Below are 27,676 nucleotides of genomic sequence, written 5' to 3'. Positions count from 1 at the left end.
ACCTAAACATTGCCATAATATTATGTAAGGTCCATACAGGGTGTAATCTGCATGAAAACAATATCTTTGCCTTTCTCTCTTCAGATAATCCAGAACAATGGCAGGTTGGGCATAAGAATTTAGCAAAAAGTGTAAATAATTAGAACTAAATATTCCTTAATAAGTATTAGAACAAATGTATGAATAAATTGTTAACTACTTTGAAAGTTTTTTTCTTTTTTTTAAATGATCAATACGAGTTGGTTTTGTTATTTTTTATTGAAAGGAAATGAGAACGGTATTTCACAGAGATATCTGTACTCTCATGTTTATTGCACTATTAATCACAACAGCCAAGATATAAAAAGAACCTAAACACCAATCAATAGATGAATGAACAAAAAAGAAGTAATGCATGTACACAACAGAATGTTATTCAGTCATGAGGAAAGGGGATATTCTGCCATTTGCAACAATACAAATGAGCACATTATACTAAGTGAGATGTCAGACTAAGAAAGACAAGTACTGTATGATGTCACTTATATGACTTGATTAAAAATGTCGAGACTTCTTTTTGTTCTTCAATTTGGGATGTCTCTGGCCTAAGGGAATAGAACATTTTGCTTAATTCAAGTTCTCAATGGGAAAAGATATACAGGTATTTCAATAGAATAATTTGCTTTTCCACTAAACCCTACCATTTATTGGCCACATACTCTTTACTAAATGGTTTCTTCCTTAAAAGGTAAAGTCAGTTCTTTCTTCTGAACACTTGAAGACACAGTTATAGTAGATAAAGTCATTTAAAATCTCCAGTGGAGATGTGTTAACATCCTTGCAGAGGCACAGAGATTGTGATACACAGAGGAGGTCGCAGAGGAGGAGACTGTGCCAGAAAAGTTTCTTTTATTCTGCTAGCCTTTAAATCAACTTAGAGCTCTTAATCTAGTGTGTGAAATCCAAATTATCTATTCCTTCAGGCCTTTGGAGTGTTCATGGAATTCTGGCAATTGATAACCATCATGCATGTGTCAGCATTTTGTGTTTCCAGCAGATTCTTATGCAGTATACTCTGTGCCTAGACATACTCCATGAAGATGTGCAGAAAAGCAGGTAATGGCTTCTGTCCTCAGATGAACTTTACTTTCATTTGAAAACAACCACTAGACAAAATTTGCTGCATTGCACCTGGGCCAGGACTGCATTTGTTACCAGATCCCACGTGCCTCTACTTTAACAGGGACACTGCGAAGTCTTTTCAGGATCTGGTATCACTGCAAATTTGGATTCTAATTCCAAGAGTCCTCAGAACATTCAGGCATTCCCATTCCCTAGCACACAGGTACCAAGTAAATTTCCAGAGGTCCCCTAGAAGGGGAATGGGAAAATCATTATCATATAACCTTGTTCTAGAGTTGCAGGATCATTTCTCTTGAGATCCTGCTCTCCTCTCCAGGTGATAAGTTCATTATCTGAAATTGGTTTAGATAAAGGCTGCAGACTTTCTTTTCATCGAGGCTACTCTCAGCCTCCTGATAAACATCCTTGATTCCATTTGATTGCTTCTTCCACATCCATTTTGACTCTAGTCATCCTGTTCTATTTGCCGTATTCAGAATTTTCTCTGGTCAGGTCCTGCTGGCTTCCACTCCAGCCATGCTGTGGACTGAACGCTAGTGTTCTCCAAAATTCATTTGCAGAAACCCCACCTCCCAATGTCCCAATGTGCTTGGAAGTAGGGCTTTGGGGAGGAAATTAGGTAATGAGTGTGGGGCCTTTATGAGTCTGATTAATGCCCTTGTAACAAAGAAACATGAGGCATTCTTTCTCTCACTCTTCCAAAACTGAGGACACTATAGGCAAGTTGCCATCTGTGAAGCTGCGAGAAGACACTTAAAAACAGCCCAGCAGCTGACACACGCTTTTGGACTTACAGCCTCCAGAACTGGGAGAAATAAACATTTGTAGTCTAAGCCATCCAGTCTGTGTTAATTTGTTATAGAGCCTGAGCTAAGACAAACCATGATTCTCATCACTATCATTGTGGGTACTTGACTTCTGATGTTTAAATGCCAACACCTGGCTTCCATGTATCAGCATCTAACAGCCCCAGTACTGTCAGGGCATCCAGTTCTTCATGGAACATCCCTCCTTCTACTCTTGCCTGCAGCAGAGAGCCACCAGTGAACTTTCAAGCATGATGGGATTCCTCTCACCAGGGCATATTCTTAATGTTTAGTAATTTTCCTCCAACATCTTACAAGTGTACTTCATAGGAAGTAAAGGCAAAGAGTCAGACACAACTTGGTGTGTCCGACTACCACTAAAGTTTCCTCTAGCTGAGATATCAAGGGGTAACAGGAAAGTTTATACCTTATATTTGCTTTATACCTTATATAAGTTTATCCCTTATATTGTAAGGGATTAAAAACCAAACCAAGATGAAAACAAAACTAGGATGCAAATTCTATGCCTTCTAGTGTTTTGCTCCAACTCATTGAACAGGCTAATATTTCTAGAAACCATGAACAATTTTATCATCTAACAGTCAATTTCAAATTCCATTTATTATCATTTTTAGTATTATACTTTATGCTTTCTTTGTTATTTGAGAAATGACAATAAAGCTTTATAGAAATGAAAAGATAGACGACATAATGAAAAACACATGTTTTTACTCTTAACGCCAAGCTGTCCCTCCCCAGAAGAAATCAATGATATCAGTTCTTCAAGAGACGTTCCACGTGGCCATATAAATGAGTGCACATAATAACTGCAGTTTTATGGTGAGCAGATAATGCAAACTGTTTTCTATCTCAGTTTTTTTTGTTCTACAATATATCTTCAAGCTTTTTCTTTATTTATGCAGATAGACTTTCACTGTCAATTTTTTACTGACTACATAGTATTCCAGTATATATACACACAAAATATATATTATTAATACCAACTATATAGATAGACACTTAAGTAGTTTTCAGTCTTTTGCCATTAAAAGAGATGCCTCAATGGACCTCTTGTATGTTTATGTGTGTAAAGCAGTAGTAGTATTAGTTGCTCGATCATTTCCAGCTCTTTGAGACCCCATGGACTATAGGCTGCCAGGCACCTTTGTTCATGGAATTTTCCAGGCAAGAATACTGGAGTGGGTTGCCATTCCCTTCTCCAGAGAATCTTCCTGACCCAGGGATTGAACCTGGGTTTCCTGCATTGAAGGCAAATTCTTTACTGTCTGAGCTAGAGGGAAGCAATATATGTGTATATGTGTGTATGTCTGTTGTGTGTGTGTGTGTGTGTGATTTTGCACACATATATTTCTTAGAAGTGGAGATGCTGTATCAAACTGTCTATGCATTTATACTGTTTAATATGGGCCAGACATTGACACTTTTAGTAACCACTTTTTATATTTAAAGCCTTGCTAAATGAAAGTGAAAAGCATTCACACCAAACATAGGGCAGAGCATATACATATATTCCATATCTCTAATTTCTTTAAAAGAAGACCTACTTTTTAAATAGGGAGCTCACGCCACTCACAATCTGACCGAGAAGTTTGCCTGGAGCACACAATACGGAAGCAATCTCTTTGCCAAATTTGTCCAAGACTAGTGCAACCCAGGAAGTATTACCATCATTAGTATTATGAATCATATTTCTCAAATGATTTATCTCTGCACTCATACTCTCAGATTTCTGTCTAAATCCTTCTTTAAGTAGAGCTTCCTGGGCCTAAAAAAAAAAAAAGAGGAGAGGAATAAAAAGTTTTAAATTCCCTTTTTTCTCAAGGATTACATTCTCAAACTTTAAAACTTCATCAAACCTCCTGTTTTATTCCTAAAATTGTTCTCTTTTATTCCATCATGGAAGGAGAATTTTGTAAACAGAATATCTACCAGTTTTGACCTGAACATTAAGAGAAACTGTAGTTTACAGTCTTACTACTACTCATACACCATTGGATTTAGCCCGTGAAGCTAAGCCTGACGTGAGGACAAATACATGTTCTAGGCAAAAGATGCCAGGTGTGATTGCACTAAGTCTCAGCCCCACTCAGGATGGTACAGTCACCCAAATCATGGACATCTGTTCTAAACACACCCAGATGGACAGTGAGAGAATTTCCCTTTTGCCACACAACAGCTTGGGTATCCACACCTGGAGACAATGCAGCAAGTTTAGAAGCTGTCCCTGCCCTGTGTTTTTTAAGTCTGGGCATTGCTGAGAGTTCTATGTCAGCATAGATAGGGCCTTTGGGTGGTAGCAGGGTAACTGGCAGTGACTCTCATAAAGCAAACCAGTTAAATACATGTGGTTGAAATATCCATTTAACCAAGCCTCATGAGATCATTTTAAAACTCCCCAAATTTTATAATAGGGTTTATAAATACAAACCCTATTTATATTCTCTGATGGCTTGCAGAGGCCCTACGCGTCTTGAAGTCTCCAGAGTCTACTTACAGAATAGCACTCAAAGGCTTTGGAAGGATTCAAAGACTTTGGGGTTTTAATGAATCACAAGCAGTAAACGGCAATGATGCTTCCCTCCATGGTCTCACTGCAACCTTCGCCCATCCCTTCCTGCGGTCCCAGGGTAACGACCATCGAGCACGACTAAGGTCACAGCCTGACTTACCTTCAGCTTATGCTCCAACATCATAGTCTGCTCTCGCAGTATGTCTTCTCTTTCCCTCGCCAGCTTCTCTGTCAGCTGGGCTATGTTTTCCTGGAGGCTCCTCTGTTGCGCCGCCATCTCCTGCTGCTGCTCTTGCAGTTTCTGTCTTAGCAGCTCCCGTTCCTTCTCAGCTGTCTCATTCCTGGCCCGCTCCTCTGCCCCCGGAAGAAAATAAGGTAAGGATTGATCTCTACCTTCCTGACCTCAGGGATAAAATACAGTTGGAAAGGGAGGTGGGAAATCTCTGAATTCCTTGCCTTGTCCATATCACCAAGAGCACATTTCAGAATGTGATGGGAGTCTGGCTGATGTCTAACCCCATTGTGATTGCACAATTCCTTTTACTGTTTTCGGATGTAGCAGAGTTGTTCCACAGACAGAGAGGAAGCTCCTTGTACCAGGTTTTAGTCCCACACCTGTCAGAGGGCACTGCCCAAGTCTACCCATTCCCCTGTGAGTCAAGCCCTACCCCGTACCTGCTACAGCCTTCTCCCCATCAGTGAGGGCTTTATCTGCCTGCAGGATGGATTTCTCAACTGCCACCTGTGACTGCAGAAAGCTCTGGAAGACCTCATTTTCCTGAGGAACCAAGAAGGAACACAGAACTTAGATTTCCACTGGGGAGATTAGTGCAAAAACAATCACATCCACATAATTTTTCTTCATGTTTAAAACTCCACAGTAGTTCCCTACAAGTCTAAGCTCCTTAGAGTGACCTGTCTTCCTCCCATCTCCCTCCCAGTGCTACTTCCTTCTAGCCATTCCAGACTCCAGCCAGTCAGAACTATCTTCAGTTCTACAAACCTAAGATCTCTGGAACTTTTATATATTTGTCTTTCCAGTGTGAAATATTGCCTGTAAACTGTGCTGCTGTTTTCCTCTGCTACTTGCGGGCTAAAACTTAAGGCAACTTTGTTTAACCTGCTAAGCCTCTCAGGTCAGATCTTTAAGATGATGACAAAAAGCATAGATGCATCTTAATGTCATTTGAAGGATTAAAGAGTCTACGGAAAGATCCAGGAATCCTATTCCTGGGCATATACTCCAGGAAAACCAAAATTTGGAAAGACACATGTACCCCAATGTTCGTTACAGCATTATTTACAATAACCAGGCATGGAGGCAACCTAAATGTCCATCAACAGAGGAATAGATAAAAAAGATGTGGTATATACATAAATGGAATATCATTCAGCCATAAAAAAGAACAAATTAATGTCATTTGCAGCAATATGGATGAACCTAGAGACTATCAAACTGTGTGAAGTAAGTTAGACACAGAAAGCATTATATGATATCGCTTACATGTGGAGCCTAACAAAAAGGTACAAATGTAGTTATTAATAAATTTTATATAGTGAATCTTAAGACCTAAAACTTTCATGATATTCCCATGCTCTCTCATTACCCACACTTGGTGTTTTGCTCTCAGATTTTCAAGAGACCCCCTGCACTCTATTCTGTAGGCTCCCCATGCCCCCCTTGCTCCTCACCTTCACTCCTTTCCTGGGCACTTGGCGATAGTCCTGTTGTAATCTTTCCATTGCTTTCCTGTAGAGTTTGTGCCCTCCAGGAACAGAGAAAGCACCTGCTGATATACTTTCCATTAGGGCCTTGGAAAGCTTATCAAGTTTAGCCTGGCAGTATTTGATAGATGCCTCTTCATTCTGCAGCACGAAACCCTCCTTCTTACTCTTTATGGCTTCCTGCAAGGGAAATATAGAGAGATGTCACCAGAAAAATGAAAAAGAGGAGATAAAATTTCAAAGAATCCAGTAGAAGGATTGGTCTAACTGCTGTCCTTATGAGAAAAGCATTTTTTTTAATCAAATAAAAAAAGCAATCACAAGACCTGATCTATCACAACCCTGAAAACTCTCTGATAGAGCACAGGAAATTTTCTCAGCCTCCCTTCAGGTTCTTCATCTGAAATGTTGGAGCTGCATTATCTCTTCTCTGTGGTTCTTTGCGGTTGCAACATTCAGTGATTCTATTTTCCATGATACAGCAAGGCGCAACCTAAGTTGAAAATGGCTTGGAATAAGAGTCTGATTAGAAAAATTTTAGTTCCTGATCATAAGAGTGTGTTCAAAGAAAAATCAACTTAAGAATGACTTGAGTGTGTGCTCTGGACAGCACTGGAATCTGCAGAAGTATTTACTTCAAAAGGACATCTATACTGGTTTTACAGCAGAGATGAAAGCCTTTTCCAGATAAACTTCCCAAGATTTGGTAGAAAAAAGAAGAAAATGCAGTCCTTTGAAACTCTACCCCTCGTGTGAACACAGACTACTTCATCCTTGAGTTAGGGCTGAGCCATGGGGACCTTAAGGGCACCGCTAGGCTTCATTATTCAAGGGGGTGGGGGAAATGGTAAATACAAAGACAAATTACCACGAGACTCCTCTGGAATTCCTGGTCTTTGTCCTTGAAGGAGCTCTCCAGGAAGATGGCAATGGCTTCCTTCTCACAGGCTGCGTGCACCTCCAGCAGCTCCTGGAGCGTCTCTGTGGGGAGACTCAGTCGCTGGGCCATCTGCTCACTGTAGTGGTCACCTGCCTTCTGCACAGCTGCTGAGTTCTCCAGCTGGGCCAAAGTTGTCACTGCGTTCTCCAAACAGGGTACAGCTCCGGTATTGATGGTATCCACATAGGTCACAACCAGAGTCCTCAGTCCTGAATAAGTCAGGACATTTAAGGGATAAATATTAAGTTATCAATAAATAGGCACCAAGATTCTGAGACTTCATTTTTAAAGACACACATGCTCACACACACACACACACACACACACACACACACACACACACACTGTACCCCCTTCTACTATCACTACCTTCATTTTCTTACTATTTTTATGGTTTTCAAGCCCCCAGGGCAGAAAAAACTGAAAAATCTACCTCTATGTAACAAACTAGGAGGCATCTGAAATATTAAAAGCAAAATGGATTGCATAGGTATTAAGATGAGACAGGGTATATCAGATTATATTTACTCACAATTCTGAGGCTTTGAATGGATTTTTCAGTGATTTATGGACTAGTATTTATTTTTGGTCCTCTCTAATCTTCCGAAAAATTAAAAGACACTTGAAATTAAAAGATGCTTGCTCCTTGGAAGATAAGCTATGACCAACATAGACAGCATATTAAAAAGCAGAGACATTACTTTGCCAACAAAGATCTGTCTAGTCAAAGCTATGGTTTTTCCAGTAGTCATATATGAATGTGAGAGTTGGACCATAAAGAAAACCGAGTGCCAAAGAACTGATGCTTTTGAACTGTGGTGTTGGAGAAGACTCTTGAGAGTCCCTTGGACCTCAAGGAGATCAAACTAATCAATCCTAAAGGAAATTAGTCCTGAATATTCACTGGAAGGACTGATACTGAAGCTGAAGCTCCAATACTTTGGCCACCTGATGGAAAGAACTGACTCATTTGAAAAGACCCTGATGCTGGGAAAGATAGAAGGCAGGAAGAGAAGGGAATGACAGAGGATGAGATGGTTGGATGGCATTACCGACTCAATGGACATAGTTTGAGCAAACTCCAGGAGTTGGTGATAGACAGGGAAGCCTGGTATGCTGCAGTCCATGGGGTAGCAAAGAGTCAGACATGACTGAGCGATTGAGCTGAACCGAACTGAATCTTCCAAAATATCTTTTGTATTCTACTTGCAAAGAACACTTTCTATATAGGACTTCAGAAAATGGAAGATTCCGTTTTTATACCCTGATAGTGAGTTTTTTCTCAGTAGAGGAATTTTTCAGATAAGTGGAAGCCACAGATTCCAGTGACAGAACTTGCCATTTAAGGAAGGGATTTGTAAATTCCCCAAAGTAAGATAATTATGAAGAATACACATTTCTTCATGGAATATGAGTGTCTGTAAAACCCAAATTCCATATAGAATCAAACAAAAATACTGGAAAACACATTATATAAAATATTCAGCACACATCAACCCCCATGGAATCAGGAAAAAGAGACTCACGATTCCCAGTGACTGTGATCCCCTCTTTGAGGGTCTTGACTTTTGCATTGGTGAAGATGTAAGAACAGAAATTCTTTGTTTGTCTCAGGAATTTAGGATCCAGTTGGTCTTCAGACACATTCTCAATATTGTATAGGAGCTCTTTGTTATTTGTTGGCCAGTCAAACACAAAACACTTCCGTGTTGGAAAGAAATGCCTTATACACTCTCTGGGTAGATTGGATGTTCTGGCTTTGGGATTCCTGCCTGAAGGACAGAAAAACAGATTAGAGTGGGAAGACTTTTGAAACAAGGGAGCTCATGGTGTTCAGGACAGGGATTTGAGTTTCTTTGCTGTCTTCTATGCTAATAACTTATTTAACATAAATACTCAGCGCTTCCTTGCACATAAAACTTACACCATTGATATAACTCTGGAGAAAAATTTAGGGAGACATCTGATTCAGTAAAAGAAGCCTAAAACTGATGTCTGCAGACCTGCATGCTATAGAGCCTTTGTCTCTTAGATTTTTATTGAACTAACGGGTAAAAGGATGAAAGTTTAAATGTAAATTTTAGCTCTACTTAGTATCATGTAGGAATTGAGCTGTGAGACCAAGAAGAAGAGCCATAAACAAGGATTAAGGGACAATATTTGAAATATTGGGAATGACACTGATTATTTCAGGGAAACGATTTTGATGCTAAAAAATAGTTGGTACAGAGTTAGCTAATTTTTAGAAAAAAATCTCTGAAGGGTAAATGTAACTAAAATGCAATTTTAAGATATCACCACTAATCAATCAACTTTGACAAAAGCTATTATATTTGATCTGATAGTTGGCCTCTTCTGACTAGACAATTTCTCAATAGATAATTTGAGAAAGCATAAATAGAAAAATTAAAGCAAGAATGAGTAAATGAGAATTGATATCTCTCTCAAGGTTTCATCAGATATATCCACTGTAAATGTAGCCCATTAAAATAAGTCATTAATTTGTAATTAAAGCACGGGTAAGTATATGAAAATTAGGAGAAAGCTGGGATGAAGAAGGTAAAATGAATGTTCTAAAAATTATCAAAAATATTGAAAAGGCATAAATTGAAAAGACACATACTTCATCAGGTTTACTTAGAACATTGAGTCATTTTTTACATGATATTCCCAGGTGGTACTAGTGGTAAAGAACATGCCTGCCAATGCAGGACACATAAGAGATGTGGGTTTGATCCCTGGGTGAGGAAGATCCCCTGGAGGAGGACATGGTAACCCACTCCAGAATTCTTCCCTGGACAATCCCATGGGCAGAGGAGCCTGGAGGGCTACAGTTCATAGAGTCACAGAGTCAGACACTACTGAAACAACTTAGCCGAGCACATAACTATACAGGATTAGAAAGATCCCTCTTTGAGAATAAAATCTACCTATGTGAAATGCACTTTTTTTTAAATTAGATAGATGTTTCATTATAATTTCATGCCTAACAAGTATCTGGTCAGTTGTTTTCCTCAACAAAGAAAAGCAGAAGCCAAAATAGGGAACACAAGCATCCAGTCTTTAGAAAGCTTTAGCACCCATTGTAATCTGGATGCTAATTTACAAATGGTATAAAAAACAAACTGGTTTTGAATAATTCCACTTTACCTTACACTTTACTTTTCTTAAGTGAACTTCAATTCCAATGGCTACAGCTTTGCAACCCACTTTCCAGATTCCTACAAACTTTAATCTAGTCTCAAGTACAAATGCAACCCTGTAGTGGGAATTCCTAATAATGTATTTTCACAGCCTTGAAAAAATCGGCAGAAATAGCACCTGGAAAAACAGTATATATTAAGACACTGTGTTAATGATTATCTTTCATGTTTTTCTTAAGAGTAATCTCCTTGTTACAAACCCCAAGGCCAGACCCAGAAGGGAATATGACTGGCATCATGAAAGCATAGACCTTAGAAACACTGGGAAGGTGTCAGGCATGAACACTGCCTACGCACTTGCTGATTGTTCCCAAGACTAGTCCAAAAGGAAACTGCCTGGGGTAAAAACAAGGAGATCTGGACTATGTCAGTGTAGTGTCTTGGGAAAGATAAGATCAAAAATAGTCTTGTAGTCTGCAATTAGGAATAAAAGCTGGACTCAGAGTGGACTCTGCACCTCAGTCCAATAGAGGTTGCATGTCCCCTGATTCATTGCACTAGATTTCGTGTTCTGTTTTCATTCTTGTTGCTCACTCCCAGACCATTAGGACAACAATTGGCGTCTAATGTGGGACTGGAGTGAAAGACTTCTAGGAGCGAAAGTGAAATTACAGTGACACAGAACCTGGGAGAGTTGAGAGGCCTCTGAAAATTACTGCTGGTAAATCTTCAAGCATTTAATCAGGGTTAAAATGGTAAAACTCAGCAGTGGCCACAGGACTGGAAAAGGTCAGTTTTCATTCCAATCCCAAAGAAAGGCAATGCCAAAGAATGCTCAAACTACCACACAATTGCACTCATCTCACATACTAGTAAAGTAATGCCCAAAATTCTCCAAGCCAGGCTTCAACAATACATGAACCGTGAACTTCCAGATGTTCAAGCTGGTTTTAGAAAAGGCAGAGGAACCAGAGATCAAATTGCCAACATCCGCTGGATCATCGAAAAAGCAAGGAAGTTCCAAAAAAACATCTACTTCTGCTTCTTTGACTATGCTAAAGCCTTAGACTGTGTGGATCACAACAAACTGTGGAAAAATCTGAAAGAGATGGGAATACCAGACCACCTGACCTGCCTCTTGAGAAGTCTGTATGCAGGTCAGAAAGCAACAGTTAGAACTGGACATAGAACAACAGACAGGTTCCAAATAGGGAAATGAGTATGTCAAGGCTGTATATTGTCACCCTGCTTATTTAACTTATATGCAGAGTACATCATGAGAAATGCTGGGCTGGATGAAGCACAAGCTAGAATCAAGATTGCCAGAAGAAATATCAATAACCTCAGATATGCAGATGACACCACCCTTATGGCAGAAAGTGAAGAAGAACTAAAGAGGCTCTTGATGAAAGTGAAAGAGGAGAGTGAAAAAGTTGGCTTAAAGCTCAACATTTAGAAAACTAAGATCATGGCATCTGGTCCCATCACTTCATGGCAAGTAGATGGGGAAATGGTGGAAACAGTGGCTGACTTTATTTTGGGGGGCTCCAAAATCACTGCAGATGGTGACTGCAGCTACAAAATAAAAAGACACTTGCTCCTTGGAAGGAAAGTTATGACCAACCTAGATAGCATATTAAAAAGCTGAGACTTTACTTTGCCAACAATGGTCTGTCTAGCCAAGGCTATGGTTTTTCCAGTAGTCATTTATGGGTGTGAGAAGTGGACTCTAAAGAAAGCTGAGCACTGAAGAATTGATGCTTTTGAACTATGGTGTTAGAGAAGACTCTTGAGAGTCCCTTGGACTGCAAGGAGATCCAACCTGTCAATCCTAAAGGAAATCAGTCCTGAATATTCATTGGAAGGACTGATCCTGAAGCTGAAACTCCAATACTTTGGCCACCTGATGGGAGGAGCTGACTCATTTGAAAAGACCGTGATTCTAGGAAAGATGGAGGGCAGGAGGAGAAGGGGATGACAGTGGATGAGATGGTTGGATGGCATCACCAACTCAATGGACATGAGTTTGAGTAAACTGTGGGAGTTGGTGATGGACAGGGAGGCCTGGTGTGCTGCAGTCCATGGGGTCTCAAAGAGTCAGACAAGACTGAGCAACTGAACTAACTGAAAATGGGAAATGTTGAGAGTGTAGAACACTATCATCCATATATTTGTTTATTAAGACAGCTCTTGAAAGTGGGACGAGCTTCTATTAGTGAAGGGGGATTATTAGAATTGTTGCTAGCAGTGGATAAATATTGCTGCTGGTTCCCATCAATAGGGACCTTGGATTTAAAAGTCTGGGAAAATGTTGGAGCTAAGTTTAAAAAAGAACATGCAAAAGGAACTCCTCTCCCTATTTCTATTTGGAGTATGTGGGCATTAAGTCAGTACTGGAACCTTTGCAGACTTCTGATTCTTTTGATGAAAATGATGATAATTCTCTTGAAAAACCTCAAAGTTCAGAGTATGTGGAGTCTGAGGGAAAGGGCAAGCCATCTGCAAAACCTGCTCCTTCGGCTCCCAAGGAAGATGATGAGGGATTTTTTTCCTGTCTCTTCCCCCTTGTCCTCCAAATCAATATAGTGAGGACAGTCACCAAATTTTGTTCAATCAGTGTTATATACCAGGATTTGGACTGGGCAAAAATCAACAAGGAAGAATTTATCCTTTGACTACTCAAGGTTTCAAACCGTCCTCTTTTCACTAGTGGCTACTGCTCCTATTAATCTTCCTCCACCCACATCTCTTAATTGGAAAACAGATCAACCTATGTGGATAGAGCAGTGGCCCCTAAAACAAACAAACAAACAAAAAATGGAGGCTTTACATGAATTAGTTAATGAACAACTTAACAAGAGACATATTGTTGAGTCCTTTAGCCCTTGGAATTCTCCAGTGTTCATTACACAAAAGAAGTCTGGTAAATGGAGAATGCTTACTGATCTGAGAGCTGTTAATGCTGTTATTGTTCCAATGGGTGCTTTGCAGCCTGGTCTACCTAATCCTAGTAGAATTCTAAGAAATTTGCATTTGTTTGCTATTGATCTCAGAGATTGTTTTTTCACTATTCTTTTACATCCTGATGGTAAACCTGGATTTGCCTTTTCAGCTCCTTCCATTAATTTAAAGAAGCCACATAAAAGATTCCAATGGACTATGTTACCTCAAGATATGCTTAACAGTCCCACTATTTGTCAAAATTTTGTAGCCAAGGCTTTACATCCAGTGTGACAGCAATTCCCTCATGTATATATTATTCATTATATGGATGATATACTATGTGCCTTACCTGAAATTTATAGCCTACAGGAATGTTTTTAAAGCTAAAGGAATGCTTGGAATGTGCTGGCTTCTATATAGTTCCTGATGAATTACAATACACTGAACCTTTTCAGTATTCAGGAAATAAAGTCACCCATACTGCAATCACACCAAAAAATGCAGATACGCAGAGACTCAATTAAAATTTTAAATGACTTACAAAAATTACTAAGAGATGTTAACTGGATTCAGCCTAAGTTAGGGATCCAACTTATTCTTTATTCCATTTATTCTATTAAGAGAAAATCCAGAGCTTAATAGCTCCCAAAAACAAATTCCTGAGGCTGAGAAAAAACTAGCAATTATAGAATAAGCTGTACAAAACTGCCAAATAGACAGAATAGACCCTTTAGAGCCTCTTCAGTTGTTTGTCTTCCCTACCCCTCATTCCCCTACTGGGTTGACTATGCAAACTCCTTTAATAGTTGAATGGATAGTCTTAGCTAATTCACAAACAAAATCTACTATCCTTCACTTAGATATGGTAGCAAATATCAGTCTAAAAGGAAGAGAGTGTTCAACAGCTTCCTGGACATGATCCCTGCCTTATTTGCACTACACCAACCTCCAAGGAATTAAAACATTCTCTTCAAAATTCATTATCCATTATCTTGGCAACAAGCTTTAGCTGTCCAATATGTTGGACATATTGGCAACCACTATACTTATTTGCCTATCATGCAGTTTTTAAAACAAACAAGGTGGATTTTGCCTAGAATTACTAATGTCAAGCCCATTCCCTCTGCTCCTCTCAATTTTACAGATGGCACTAACTGAGGGAAAGCAGGATATACAGGCACGTTTATGCTAGTAATTGAAACACCTGGATATCCTGCACAACAAGCAAAAATTCTAGCTATTATGCACATATCACAAAATATTCCCCAAGCAATTAATATCTTACCTGATTCTCAATATTCTGTACATGTCACTAAACATATAGAAACAGCTAGTATTAAGGATACTATCCCATCCACATGGTATACACTTTTTACAAATTTACAACAGGTGATTAGACACTGACAGTTTCCATTCTACGTTACTCATATTTGGGCTCATGCTATTTTAACAGAAGGAAATACTCAAGCCTATGCCCTTTATTTCCAGCCTTTACAGAAGCATCAACCTTTCATGACCTGACATATTGTAATTCAAAATATTTAAAAACTGAGTTCCACATCACTTGGGCTCAAGCTAAACAGATTGTGAGGACTTGTCCTACATGTCAGACTGTTGCGATAACCATGTCTCCAACAGAAACTGGGGGAATTAATCCCCATGGCCTGAGGTCAAATCAGATCTGGCAGATGGACGTAACTCATGTTCCATCCTCTGTAAAGCTTGCTTATGTACATGTCACAGTTGATATTAACTCTAAATTTATCTGGGCAACTGCTTGTGCTGGAGAATCTACAAGACATGTTATTTCACATTTGCGTAGCTGCTTTGCTACTATGGGCCTCCCACAAAATATAAAAACAGACAATGGCCCAGCTTATACTAGTGCTGCTTTTAGGGATTTTTTAAAGCCTTGGTCTATAAAACATCATACAGGAATTCCCTATAATCCCCAAGGACAAGCTATTGTAGAGCAAGTCAACAGATCTTGTAAAGAAATGTTACAAAAATAAAAAGGGGGAGATGGAATGTCACTTCCACCATAGCAAAAATTATATAAGCATTATTTACTTAAAATTTTTTGCATCAAGATAAAGATTTCATTGCATCAGAACAACATTTTATAAAGGAACAAAAAGAAATTCACCCCATACACCTGTTTGGTGGCATGATCCAGTAACATACTCATGGCATAGGGGAATCTGATAACTGGGGAAGGGGTTTCTCTTGTGTTTCACCAGGTGATTCAGAAACACCCATTTGGATTCCCTCATGTCATCTGAAACCGTATCATGAGGGAACTCCCACGGAAGAGACACTTCACATGAGACGGAGAGCCCTCAGTCACGAGTTTCAAAAGCCTGAGTCTGAAACAAATAAAGATAACGATTCCCCTCCCATCAACACATCAGAACAAGATCCCCACTTGGGGACAAATTAGAAGGTTAACATTGAAATCAGAGGAGATCTTAGAAAATGAAGGGATAGCCAGGACATGGAAGCAACCTAGATGCCCACCAGCAGACGAATGGATAAGGAAGCTGTGGTACATATACACCATGGAATATTACTCAGCCATTAAAAAGAATTCATTTGAATCAGTTCTAATGAGATGGATGAAACTGGAGCCCATTTTACAGAGTGAAGTAAGCCAGAAAGATAAAGAACATTACAGCATACTAACACATATATACGGAATTTAGAAAGATGGTAATGATAACCCTATATGCAAAACAGAAAAAGAGACACAGATGTACAGACCAGACTTTTGGACTCTGTGGGAGAAGGCGAGGGTGCGATGTTTCGAGAGAACAGCATCTATATTATCTAGGGTGAAACAGATCACCAGCCCAGGTTGGATGCATGAGACAAGTGCTCGGGCCTGGTGCACTGGGAAGACCCAGAGGGATCAGGTGGAGAGGGAGGTGGGAGGGGGGATCGGGATGGGGAATACATGTAACTCCATGGCTGATTCATGTCAATGTATGACAAAACCCACTGAAATGTTGTGAAGTAATTAGCCTCCAACTAATACAAATAAATGAAAAAAAAAAAAAAAAAGAAAATGAAGGAAAAGCTGTCACTCCTAACAATCTGGGTGTTGCCACTTTTGCTCTTATTACCACCGCAGTGAGTATACCCCTACCAACAGCTGAATCTAAAAGTTATACTTATTGGGCATGTATACCTAACCCCCCATTACAAAAATCTGTTGAATGGGGGGATTCTATGATCCCCGTTTATGTTAATGATTCTTCCTGAATACCAGGACCTGAAGATACATGCCTTCCTCTTTTTAAACAAGAGGAAGGGACTCCCTTCAGTGTTGCTTATGGGTATGAATCCTGGTCAATTTGTGTAGGACCAGCTACAGGATGTCTTAAATTATCTGTGCAAGCCTGGCTGTCCACTAATTCTTTAAATAGCAACTATACTAAGATTTAGCTACATCTTCTCTCTGGTCTGAGTTTTGCTTATAACAACTCAGAACCCGACAATGACAGCAAATCAGACAGACCTTTATGCAAGCATCTCAAGCTACGGACTGGAAAACAAGATCTTATTCAGTGGAATAATTGTCGTGGAACTGAGGGAGTAATTTTGATTAATGGTTCCTATGGAATTGTATGGAACTGGCCCCCTAAGGGGTAAGCAGTCTCTAATTGCTCTCATCAAAATCAGTCCTGCAATCCTCACAAAAGGCTGTGTTGGAAGCTGCATAAAGTCTTTCACCATACTAATATTACCACTCATTTAGATCATCCAATTATATGGCATGGTAGTGGCATGTCTCCCCCCTTCCCACAATTGCATCAGGAATAGGGCAAGGAGAGATTTGGAAACTAGCTTTAAGTCTTAAAAAATTCCAAATTTGGGATGGATGTTATTCTGATAAATCTAATTATTCCTTGACATTTAATACCAGTGCAAACTGGACATTTTATATTCAGGCTTGTGTGAGAGATCCTTATGTGCTCTTGAAACGAACAATTTCTATCAGTGAAAATGTACAAGAACTTTCTTGCCAGGATTGCAAATTATATACTTGCTTAAATTCTTCACTTTATAATTCTAATCACTCATTTGTTATATGAAGAAGGAGATGGGGAATATGGCTTCCAATAAATCACACCAGACCTTGGGAAGGCTCTTCTGAAACACATCCTCTTTTAAAAGTTATAAAGAAAGTACTACAATATTCCAAAATGTTTACTGGACTCCTTATGGCAGCTATTATGGGACTTATTGCCATAGCCACGACAGCAGTAATGGCCGGGGTGGCACTGCATCAAACTATATAAACGACTACATTTGTACAGCAGTGGCACCAAAATGCAAGTTCTGCCTGGGGAAGTCAAACCCACATAGACCAAGAAATTAATGAATGATTGATTGATTTAGAAAATGCAGTTCTCCAACTAGGGGACTAAGTACAAAATTTTAAATTACAAACTCATCTTAAGTGTGATTGGAATATCTCTTCATTTTGTGTCATACCTCATAAGTATAATCAAAGTGCATATACTTGGGATCGATTATCTAAACATTTGAGAGGACACATTCATAATAATCTGTCCTTAGACATTTCCCAGTTACAGGCTACTATTTCTAATATGCAGAATGCTCACTTACAATTACTCCCAGAAACTGATTTATTTGAAGAAATTGAGGAAAGCTTACATAAACTTAACCCCATAATGTGGATTAAAACTTTAGGAGGAGGATTGCTTGGTACTATAATATCAGGATATAAATTTTTAACTCTTTTGTGTCTAGTCCTCAGATGCATGAGAAAAACCATCCGAGAACTGATGGAAAAGGAAGTTGCTCGGACGGCATATCTACTCCTGCAAAAACAAAAAGCGGGAGATGTAGTGGGAATTCCTAATAATGTACTTTCACAGCCTTGAGAAATTCCACAGAAATAGCACCTGGAAAAATAGCATATAATAAGACACTGTGTTAATGATTATCTTTCATGTTTTTCTTAAGAATAATCTCCTGTTACAAACCCCAAGGCCAGACCCAGAAGGGAATATGACTGGCATCATGAAAGCATAGACCTTAGAAACACTGGGTAGGTGTCAGGCATGAACACTGCCTATGCACTTGCTGATTGTTCCCAAGACAAGCCCAAAAGGGAACGGCCTGGGATAAAAACAAGGAGATCTGGACTATGTCAGTGTAGTCTTGGAAAGATAAGATCAAAAACAGTCTTGTAGTCTGCAATTAGGAATAAAAGCTGGACTCAGAGTGGACTCTGCACCTCAGTCCCATAGAGGCTGCTTGTCCCCTGACCCATTGCACCAGATTTCATGTTCTGTCTTCATTCTTGTCGCTCGCTCCCGGACCATTAGAGATGGTCCACAGCCCCAGAGATGATAGACAGTGTTTAGTAAATTCCACCCTCCATGGGACCCTCCACTGCCCGAGTCATGCTCTAATACCTGGAATCAGCTTCAAGGCATTCTCCAGGTACTGATCTTCTGTGATAGGGTGACTGTTTAACTTCAGCTCCAGGGTGAAATCCCGAACAGCCCAGATAAAGTCTGGAAAGAAACTCACAAACTCTGTGGAATCTTCTACTCCATCAGGTCTTGGAGAGGACTTGGCCTGGATAAGTTCTGTGAGCTCGGTCACATAGCTAGGATTTGGTTAAAGAAAAGCAACTGCCTCCGCACAATTCCTACATTTCCCTAATTAAAAAGTATTATCATCACTCTCTTAGGCCCTGGGTCCCCTCTGCTCCACCAAAGGCAACTAAATGACAGGGAAGGAGAAATGACTCTATCATTTTCATCAAACTTGGTGAAACCTGGAGGTTCAGTTTCTGGAAGGATACTGCAGCTGTTCCAGGGCCTGGTGGTTGATGGTGCTCGTGCTATTGTAGACAAAGGTGCTACATAGAAGCACAGCCAGGGCAAAGATCCACGAGTCATTCTTAGGGTCACCCTAGAAATCACATTTCAACAAGAGGTTTAGGAGTTTACTCCTAAATTAAAAATTCAATCATCCATTGATTCTATCATGCTTTCATGTATTATTTCAGTTAACATACTCACCATGCATAGACACTATTTGAAGACAGACGTAAATACAGATATCAGCTTTGACAATTACAAAGACTTTTTTGTGTTTTTGATTTTTTCATATATAAAGTGATTCTAATCTTCATAAGACTTTCGTTTCCCTCAATGGATTAAGGAAATAACATATACATAAAAACTAGTACAGTACTTGGTATGTAACTATGTATTCAATGATGAGTGTTAGTACTTCTTCGTTCTACACATATTTATTAATCATAGCTCATATAAAATCGACCAGAGTTGGCATAACTGGGTTTTTTAATTATATTCAATCAGTAAATATCTTCAAAAGTTACTCAATACTCTCCCACTGTTCTTAGATTTCAAAAAGCAATGTTAAAAATGACAATTATTCCTTTCAGGATGCCTATTTCAAATAAGTGACAAACATCCATAACAATAAAAGCTGCAAAGATGACAGTACCTATAGAAAGCTGACATCTTAGTAATGTATATAAGCAGTGAAACTTATAGCTATAACATTAAATTAAAATTTATGTCTGTAAAGGAAGAACTGAGCTATGAAAGTTGGAGAAAGAATGTGACATGAAAGCTTCCTTGCAGTCTTGAACTGAGTATTAAAGAACTGATAAAATGTGGACTTCAAGAAATGAAGGTGACCCCATAGACAGAAGCACTCACAGAGGCAAAATTAGAGATGGGAGAATACTGGGGTCTTATAATTAAAATAGAGTTATTTCATTTGACTGGAGCAGAGGGTGAGTGGAGAAGTGAATATGAAGCTCTAGTGCAACCTGATGAAGGGCCTTAAAGGCCAGGCTAATTTGTTTGTATAAGTCATAGCATTGTCTAAATAGTAGCATAAATCTATATATTATTTCTACTGTAAAGAGTGTGTAAAGCTGCTGCCTAGAGCAAATGGAAAAACTGATTTATGTCAAGACAATTCTATATGAGAATTTGGGAGAAATAGTCTACTCATTTGGAGAAGGCAATGGCAACCCACTCCAGTACTCTTGCCTGGAAAATCCCATGGACGGAGGAGCCTGGTAGGCTGCAGTCCATAGGGTCTCGAAGAGCTGGACATGACTGAGCAACTTCATTTCACTTTTCACTTTCATGCATTGGAGAAGGAAATGGCAACCCACTCCAGTGTTCTTGCCTGGAGAATCCCAGGGATGGCAGAGCCTGGTGGGCTGCCGTCTATGGGGTTGCACGACTGAAGCGACTTAGCAGCAACAGCAGTCTATTCATTACTTTATTTCCCCAAAATTCAGGCTTAGAAAATAATCAATTAGAAGAAGTGGCATTTATGGCAAACAATCAATTATTTCAACAACAAGACTATATCATGGTTTGATACATGACTTTCAAGATAAAAACAGAATTTCTAATTCTCCTTTGGGAAGAAATATAAAAAGCTACAGAAATTTGGGTACTATTTCCAAAAAAGTCTAAAGTTAATGAAAAAAAGAAAAATAACTTCTTTCATCCTTTAGTAGAAAGCTAAAATACCAAAAAATCCATCTTAAAATGTTTCTTGTAGGACAAACATATGTTTTATAGAACCACCACATCTAGGGGTATCTCACAACTTTCTAAAATACTCTGTGAGCAGTTGATGAATTTCATCATAGAAAATGTAAACCCATCTCTTAACTCTAACCTTTAAATACACTCTTCGTCTGATAGCTAAGAAGATGAATCAAAAATCCTTCCTCTCTCCCAGGTTGATGCTTCTCCTCTTTTTTACCAACGCACTTTTATAACTCAACTGTAAGTGATGGAAACTGTCAAGTCCTGCCTGGATCACCTTTCAAGACTGAAGGACTTATTCCCCTAGCTGTTGGGAGTGCCATTGAAAGAGTCTTCAGGTATCAGCCCTATTAATTAGAAAGGCTCCCAAAGTAACTTTTCAATAATTTACTAGCACCATTGTCCCAAGTCAGAGCAACTCAAAAGGAGCATTCTTGCCCAGAGCTCCCAGGGAACAGACAGGAGTTGGTGATTGCAGTGTAGTTCAACTCCCTCCTCTCTCCACCTGCTTCTTTACCAATCACCCTTTATTAAATCTGACTGCACATGTGTGGTCTTTGAGAGCTAGACCTTTACTTTGGTCACTGATATCTACCTTACTTGGGCTTCCCTGGTGGCTCAGTTGGTAAAGAATCCACCTGTAATGCAGGAGACTCGAATTTGATCCCTGGGTCAGGGAAGATCCCCTGGAGAAGGAAATGGGAATGCAGTCCAGTATTCTTGCCTGAGAAATCCCAGGGACAGAGGAGCCTGGTGGGCTACAGGCTGTTGGGGTCATAAGAGTCAGACACAACTTAGCAACTAAACCACCAACACAATCTACCTTATTAAGTCCAAAGGCCTAGAATTCAGCTGTTCAATAATTATTTATTAAAAGAAAGCAAGTCGTCCATGCAGTGCCAAGAAATAAAATATTTTATTTAATATAGATCTAATAACTTTTCCTAGAAGTGGGATTTAAACAAACCATAGTTTGCCTCATTTACTATAGTTGACTTCCGGATTTTACAAATAGACTACAGCAGCTAAAGTTCTATGATCATCAAGCAATAAGGAGAAAACCCAGAATAGAAAGGATTTATCTGTGACCTTCCACCTCACCTTTTCCACATCCCCCAAGCCCTCAGTGTCCAGAAGGACCAGGGTGTGGTTTGGCTTGGAGGGGTGGGGCACACACCACATCCAGATGCCCTTGGTTTCAGACTGCACTGTGGAGCCCAGAGGGAAACCTGCAAAGGGAGGGGAGAAAGCAATATTCAATCACAGCAGATAATCTAAGCCGCCAAGGGATTACAAAGTCAGACTTACTAGAATGCGAGTACCTTAGTACATATGATGGTGTTGTCTCTATCTCACCAAGAATGCCCTACTTTGTGTGTTCTCTGTTTCAAGGAGAAGGGGATATTAATTGCAATAATGATATCAAGCAAGGGTTCAGCATGGAGACAAAGAGGTATCCATGAATCACATAAAACAGAGGTTATGGCTAACTGTAACAAGAGCATTTTGAAAGAATGGTGAGTTTCAAAAGTGGAGAAGTGGATCACAGTGAGATATGGGCACGGGGAAAAAGCAGAAAAAAGAAATTGAGATTGTATTTTTTCAAGAAAAACTTATTTTTTAAAAAGTGGGAGAGTTTGAGAGGTTTTAACCACAGTAGGATATGAAATCCAGGAAGAATTTTTAAGATGATAGATAATGAAACATCTGTACATGTTGTTGAGAATATTCAATAAAAAACAAAATGTTTTGAAAGTGAGAAGACAACTGCAAGAGCACTGTATTTAATCAGGTAGGATAAAGTAGGATTTTTGCATATGTTGAAGAAATTTCACTTTACAGGAATAAAACAAAGAACATGATAATAGATCACAATAAGGTAGTGATTTAGTGGTGAGAATTAGAAGTGGAAGATTGGCTTATTCAGAGGAATATGTTTCTCCCTTCACATGACCAGGGAAGAAAACTAAGAATCTAAGATGTCAGCTAGAATCAAACAATTGGACTCTAACCAAGTACAACACTCACCACGGTTCTGTCCTGCAAGACGGTTCATCAAGTAGGATTTGCCTGTACGATACAGTCCTACAATGGCCACCACCACCACTGGCTGAGAAATCTTCTCAAGAATATGTAGAGCTTTCTGGTTCACTGACAGAATCTCATTGTCATTTTCCACCAGACAAATGGGGTCCATCATGTTGGGTCCAGATGCCGTGGCAAACTAGAAGAGCTTTCTAGTAGAAATAAGACTACAGGCAGAGTTATACAAGGCATCTGTCAACTTCAACTTCTGTAAGACTTCTGTACTTTCCATGAGACAAAAGGTAACCTAGAATTAGCATACTACAGAGGTTTTCCTCCATCATTCCCTCAAATCTCTGATGATATTTTTAACAAAAGACAAACTATTATCACTATGTATAATTTTACTTCAATAATAATAAAAATAAAATTCAAGTTATTGTTACCATGCGTGGTAGGCCTACCACATACCAAGCCCCAATCCTAATGGAAATCAATCCTGAATATACACGGGAAGGGCCAATGCTGAAGCTGATGCAAAGAGCTGACTCACTGCAAAAGACCCTGATCCTGGGAAAGGCTGAAGGCAGGAGGAGAAGGGGATGACAGAGGATGAGATGGTTGGATGGCATCACCAATTCAATGGATATGAGTTTGAGCAAACTCCAGGAGATGGTGAAGGACAGGGAAGCCTGGCATGCTGCAGTCCATGGGGTTCCAAAGAGTCAGACATGACCTAGCGACTGAAAAATGAACAATGAACAATGATACATAAAATACATGCGTGATGCTGTTTAGTCGCTCAGTTGTGTCCGACTCTTTGTGACCCCATGAACTGTAGCCCACTAAGCTCCTCTGTCCGTGGAATTTTCCAGGCAAGAATACTGGAACACGTTGCCGTTTCCTACCCCAGGGGATCTTCCCAATTCAGAGATTGAACCCCCTGTCTCCTGCATCTCCTGCATTGGTAGGCCAATTCTGTACCACTAAGCCACCTGGGAAGCCCACATAAAGCACAAACCCAGCTAAGTTCATATTTCAAAGAACCGACCATGCTATTTGAGACTTGGAACATTCAGCCTCATTCCCCAACCTCTGGGGATCAGAGAAGAGCTGAAAGTTGAGTAATCATCAATGACCATTGATTTAATCAACCATAGCTATTTAATGAGGCTTCTATTTAAAAAACTGAAAAAACAAAGCTACCTAAAAGGGTTCAGAGAGCTTCTGGCTTGATGAACATGGAGATGACCAAAGACAGCATGTCCAGAGGGAACATGGAAACTCCATACACCTTTCTTGCTGCTGCTGCTGCTAAGTCGCTTCAGTTGTGTCCGACTCTGTGTGACCCCACAGACGGCAGCCCACCAGCCTCCTCTGTCCCTGGGACTCTCCAGGCAAGAATACTGGAGTGGGCTGCCATTTCCTTCTCCTACCCCTTTCTTACCTTTACGCATTTCTTCTCTCTTGCTCTTCCTGGGTTGTATCCCTTTTTTTTTTTTTTAAATAAATCAGTAACCTAGCAAGTAAACTATTTTTCCTGATTTCTGTAAACCATCCTAGCAAATTATTGAACCTGAGGAGGAGATTGTGGGACCCTCCACTGTATAGCCAGTTAGAAGCCCAAGTGACAACCTAGACTTGCAATTTGTGTCTGAATTGGGGGACAGGAAGATCCCCTGGAGAAGGAAACAGCAACCCACTCCAGTATTCTTGCCTGGAGAATCCCATGGACGGAGGAGCCTGGTGGGCTACAGTCCACAGGGTAGCAAAGAGTCGGACACGACTGAGCGACTTCACTCTCACTTTCTTTCACTTTCACTTGAGGACTCAGCCCTTAGCCTGGGGACTGTGGAATACAGACTAACTCTTCAAAATAAGTGTGTGAAAATTGCTTGGTATGATAATACGCCCACATAAGTGATGCCCAGAAGTGAAATATGGAGAATAGAAATTTGAGGGGAGAAGCTGAATTTTTCCTTTTCAGGGTAAAGGCAAATAATAGATGATCAGAAGCCCTAAGGAGAGACTCTCTGGAAAATTAAGATATTTTAAAGCAGCACATATATGGGAAAATTGAAAAGGCACACACAGGCCCAGAGAAGATGCATAAAAGAAAAGCCTAAAAAGACTTTATTGTTTCTCTTTAGCTTAATCCCAAACCTCAAAACCAAGGACAAGTTTAGAGAAAGACTTCCTTAGAACAAAACTAGTATACAAAGAATTCGAAATGTGACTGCTTTTATAAATGCCCAACATCACTAATTACTAGAGGTCTGCAAATCTCCAATATATTTGTGTTTGGAGTTCCCCCCCCCCCTTTTAATTATAGCCATTCTTATTGGCCATTTATTTTTTTTAGAATCTTATAGAAAAACCTGAACAAACTTTTTAGCCAACCCAATACATTTAGAGAGATAAAGTAAATGTAGCAAAAGATCACCACTAGGTAAATCTAGATGAAAAGGAAATGGGATTTCCTTGTATCTGTTTTCCAAGGCAAAGTTTGATTTGAAAAATTAAATATTAAAAGCACTATTATACCGTGGATCTCTTGGCATATTTTCAGTTGCTATTATGCTAAAAGTTCCCTACAATATCTATGCATGTTTCATTATCAAAATGTATAAGCATGATATTATATTCAAATATCTAAAATAGTTTTATATTTATAGGTCAAATATTCTAGATACATTTAATACTATCAAAAGATACTTCAAAAACCAAACGAACAAAAAAAGTCTCTCTATCAGTTACTATTCGTGTAGTCTTAAACAAAGAGCCCCACCTAGCTAAACTTAAGTTTTTAAAGATAATTATAGGGGTAATGTGAGAAAAATTATAGATCCAGTACAGTGGATGTTTTGATAATAAAATTAAGTACTATATGCATTTGCTATGCTTATATCTAAGCATAGCACACAACACAAAATAGAATTTCAGAACGTGTTTGAATTAGATGAAGATTTATCCACAAAACTGTACTGAACAGATTGATCCATTGGGTTGTGCCTTTGAACAGAGTCTGTGAACTCTAGGTTACTAAGAAACAAGGTCTACAAATAAAAATTTTTATCAGAGAAAAGCAGCAAGCAATTTCATACGTTGCTCCTGCACCATTTGCTTTTGTCTAGTTCTTCAGTGTGGCAGTCAAGAACACAAATGAAAACAGGAGCCTCTAACAGCTATTTTACAATTTCTAGAATTGTCCAGTTCCCTCCTTAAAGGGAAGACTACAGGAAGCTGTAGGAACCACATGTGAGATGAACCACTGCAAACAACATTATAAAAACCAGTTCTGTCTTCCCCTCCATAAATCATTCATGCATGCATTGTCTATTGTGTTTCTTTTGCGACTCCACAGACTGTAGACCGCCAGACTCTTCTGTCCATGGGATTTCCCAGGCAAGTATACTGGAGTGTGTTGCCATTTCCTCCTCCAGGGGATCTTCCCAACCCAGTGATTAAACCCACATCTCCGGCATCTCTTGCTTAAAAGGCAGATTCTTTACCACTGAGCCACTTAGGAAGCAGCCCCATCCCAACCTCCCTCAATGAATATTCCACCTCTAATCAAAAATACCCCATCCATTCAATGATAAAAATAAGAAAAAAGACGAAATAAAAAACCCTACAGGGATGCCCCAACACTCTCCTCTGAGTGTGTCCTTTTGCTTTTGCCTCAGTAAACTGCTTCTTTGTTCTCTTTGCCCATAAAACAGAAAAGCAAACAAACAGAAAACAAAGAGATTTGAACACAATCTGTGAACTCTAGGTTACTAAGAAACAAGGTCAACAAATAAAAAATTTTTATCAGAGAAAAACAGCAAGCAATTTCATACATTGCTCCTGTACCATTTGCTTTTGTCTAGCTCTTCAGTGTGGGAGTCAAGAATACAAAGGGAAACAGGAGCCTCTAACAGCTACTTTATAATTTCTAGAATTGTCCAGTTCCCTCCCTAGAGGGAAGACAAACAAACAAAACACCCCACAGATCTGTAGATTTCTGATTTCTTACTGTGAATGGGCTACAAAATTCTGAACTTCAAATTAACAAAGGCCAGCTGTACAGTCCTACTCAGGATTGGTCTTCGAAATTTGATCTACAGAAGAATTATCCAAAGGGATTGTTAAACCCAGATGGTATAGATTTTTTAAATGCTACAAATGGCTCCAACTTCATACCCATGAAAACCAAACCAACAAACACAACAGGTGGGAAAGAGAGAGAGAGAGAGAAGGAGAAGAGAATGGAAGAGTTTTGATGAGATTTAAAATCTTTAATTATTAAACATCAGCTATGTGGGTACTAAATTAATCTGTACATAGATAAATTTTCAGAGCTCTCTCTGTGAAGCTTTCTTAAGTATGACTGATATAAAGATGAAAAGAAATTATCTCTTTAAATGATAGTTGCCTATAACCTCCTTAGCAGGAAATATTTTGTTCTCTGAATTCGAATGCCAGCCACAGAGCTTGACAAAGCAAGAGAGGCAACTCATAAGGGCTCTTTCTAGAAGCAGCACATCCAGGAAGACACGGTGTGCCTGTCACTTTGCAGCCCTACTGATCCAAACAGAGAAGCTGTAGCCCCCCCAAAATAAAGCCAGGTGTAGACCTCTGCCCTCCAGACAATAAACAATCTTCCCTTCTTCAATTGTCACATTGAATCAGAAATCAATCTTAGATAGCACATAAAAGATGGACATACCTGCTCCACACACCAGGAATCCAAGAATGGTTCCAGTTGCCTCTCACCCGTTGCTCACTTGCTCCTTCCACCCCTCTGTCTCTCCTTTATCAAAGCTAAAGCAGACTGAGCAAGCCAGTCTTCTCTTCCAGTATACTGATGTGTT

The 27,676-nt window shown here is 39.5% G+C and overlaps 1 protein-coding gene across 2 annotated transcripts; it reads right to left on the bottom strand.

Annotated features, from left to right (window-relative positions):
- Positions 1-239: 239 nt before the first annotated feature.
- On the bottom strand, positions 240-27,676 carry GBP6 (guanylate binding protein family member 6). 2 transcript variants are annotated; one of them, XM_070467797.1, is made up of 11 exons: positions 27,532-27,676; positions 22,824-23,047; positions 21,897-22,024; positions 19,052-19,161; positions 18,657-18,853; positions 8,650-8,895; positions 7,052-7,332; positions 6,151-6,363; positions 5,134-5,236; positions 4,619-4,812; positions 240-3,714 (listed from the first exon to the last, which is right to left on the bottom strand). In XM_070467797.1, exons 2-11 carry the CDS (start codon positions 22,993-22,995, stop codon positions 3,490-3,492), a joined length of 1,869 nt encoding a protein of 622 aa, XP_070323898.1. In that variant the 5' UTR covers positions 22,996-23,047; positions 27,532-27,676; the 3' UTR covers positions 240-3,489. The 2 variants fall into 2 exon arrangements, with proteins under 2 accessions (XP_070323898.1, XP_070323897.1); XM_070467796.1 differs by having other exon boundaries at positions 22,824-23,032.

Source organism: Odocoileus virginianus, chromosome 5 (assembly GCF_023699985.2).
Source record: "Odocoileus virginianus isolate 20LAN1187 ecotype Illinois chromosome 5, Ovbor_1.2, whole genome shotgun sequence".
In the NCBI taxonomy this organism is placed as follows: Eukaryota; Metazoa; Chordata; class Mammalia; order Artiodactyla; family Cervidae; genus Odocoileus; species Odocoileus virginianus.
The sequence above is the reverse complement of the archived record's forward strand: the minus strand, read 5'-3'. Positions and strand labels throughout refer to the sequence as shown.

What these genes read in the sequence shown, in the direction of transcription:
- GBP6 (XM_070467797.1), bottom strand. Translation starts at nt 22,995, where the DNA reads ATGATGGACCCCATTTGTCTGGTGGAAAATGACAATGAGATTCTGTCA. An exon ending in GCTTGGGGGATGTGGAAAAG is followed by an intron (nt 19,162 to 21,896) that starts GTGAGGTGGAAG and finishes TGTGATTTCTAG; the next exon opens with GGTGACCCTAAGAATGACTC. An exon ending in TGGGGAGAAGGCTGTAGCAG is followed by an intron (nt 4,813 to 5,133) that starts GTACGGGGTAGG and finishes TTCCGGGGGCAG; the next exon opens with AGGAGCGGGCCAGGAATGAG.